General features: G+C 34.0%; 1 protein-coding gene across 1 annotated transcript in view; it reads left to right on the forward strand.

Annotated features, from left to right (window-relative positions):
* Positions 1-647: 647 nt before the first annotated feature.
* Positions 648-1,535, forward strand: part of LOC128234380 (uncharacterized) — an 18,431-nt gene continuing 17,543 nt past the window's right edge. The window contains exons 1-3 of the mRNA XM_052948591.1: positions 648-752; positions 1,059-1,187; positions 1,377-1,535. The exon at positions 1,377-1,535 is cut by the window's right edge and continues 104 nt beyond it. Of these exons, the coding sequence (XP_052804551.1) occupies positions 1,077-1,187; positions 1,377-1,535 (270 nt within the window). The 5' untranslated portion in view covers positions 648-752; positions 1,059-1,076. The remainder of the gene's footprint in view (positions 753-1,058; positions 1,188-1,376) is intronic.

A 1,535-nucleotide genomic window follows, 5' to 3' on the forward strand; every position in this document is an offset into this window, starting at 1 on the left:
TATATATCTAGCCATCCAGTCCTGTTTCTTTGTTATCTGATACGACGTGTGTCACTAAACAAGACACTAGGCTTAGCCCTGTGGAATGCATTATTCTAAATAAACAAATTGAAAAACATTTACTCAAGTACCATGCGATTGTTTATTAGACTTTATCGTTGTGACAAGTAATCTCACGTCGACCATGGTTTAATCTCGTTTCTGATAGATATAAGTACATACTTGTTTGCAGTTATCATTGCAGTATGCATAAATTGAATAAGTTACTTTGGAAATTAACAAACTTAATTATTAAATCAACCACATTCGTTCAAATCGTGACAAATCGGTCACAATTATAAATTGTGTTCTTACGTTTTACATAACCCTCGGCAATCATTTGTCTACTGTGTCGGTTCAGTGAATATGACCCCCGACTGCAAATCTAGTGGTCAACTGATCGATTCCTGATGTCGGCATGATAAAATAACAACAACAAAACACAAACAACATTAACAACAACAACAACAACAACAATGAAACATTTAAGTAACAAAATTCTACTAAAATTGTACATCGACAGAACTGGCAAGTGTGACAGTGACATAGTTTATAATAGGATGGTCCTTAAGATGTAAAATTATTATTCCCGGTTTTGCTCGGAGGAAGTCATAACTACCAAAATATTGCTATCAGAGTGCATGATATATCGTCACTCAATGTCAGTGTTATCAGAATTAATGATAGCCAGACTGAATTAAATTTGGAGCTAGGTGTGTACGTTTAATAACATAGCTTCATTTTTTAATGGATTAATAAATTGTTTACTTGTAGTTCTGTTTTTCTGTAGTTCTGTATTTCTTTCTATTTCTTTCTGTATTTCTTTCTTTCCGTATTTCGTTCTTACTGTATTTATTTATATATATTTTGCTAAACATTTACTCGTCGATTTGTTTTTTAATTGATGAATTAAATGTTTAGTTAAGTGATCATTTTTCGTCTATTTTTTAAATAGTTGTATGAACAAATGAGAGTAGAACTTTAAATAAAAATACTCAATAATATTATATGTTTTGTAGTGTGTCACTCTACGAAACATGAATGCCAGAAACATCATTGTTGCTTTGGCAACGGCATCACTTGTCTGCATATCTGAACAGTCGCATTTCAGGGGAGGTGTGATTAGTTGGAAGCCTGGATCTTCTCCGGTAAGTTTTCATACGCATTGGTATTTGTCTACTGCGTCTTCTTTTTTTCCAAATCGCGTAACTAACACGGTTCAAAGGCAACGTTTTTAACAACAAGATTTGACAAAACATTCATTATATTTTCAATTAATTTTCGCATACCTGACAAACAACTGAAAAATATACTTTAATTATGTTCGATAATTTCAGAACGAAATAATCATTGACTTCCGGTTTTCGTGGCGGCGAGATTACAGCAGCGGATTTTATTGTGACGACTCGCTCATTAGCAACGGAACACTTGTAGCAGCAGAAGGGAGTATAACTTGCTTCTCAAATTGTCGCAATGGCTCCCTCGGTTCCGCGGCA

This window comes from Mya arenaria, chromosome 5, assembly GCF_026914265.1.
Source record: "Mya arenaria isolate MELC-2E11 chromosome 5, ASM2691426v1".
Taxonomy (NCBI): Eukaryota; Metazoa; Mollusca; class Bivalvia; order Myida; family Myidae; genus Mya; species Mya arenaria.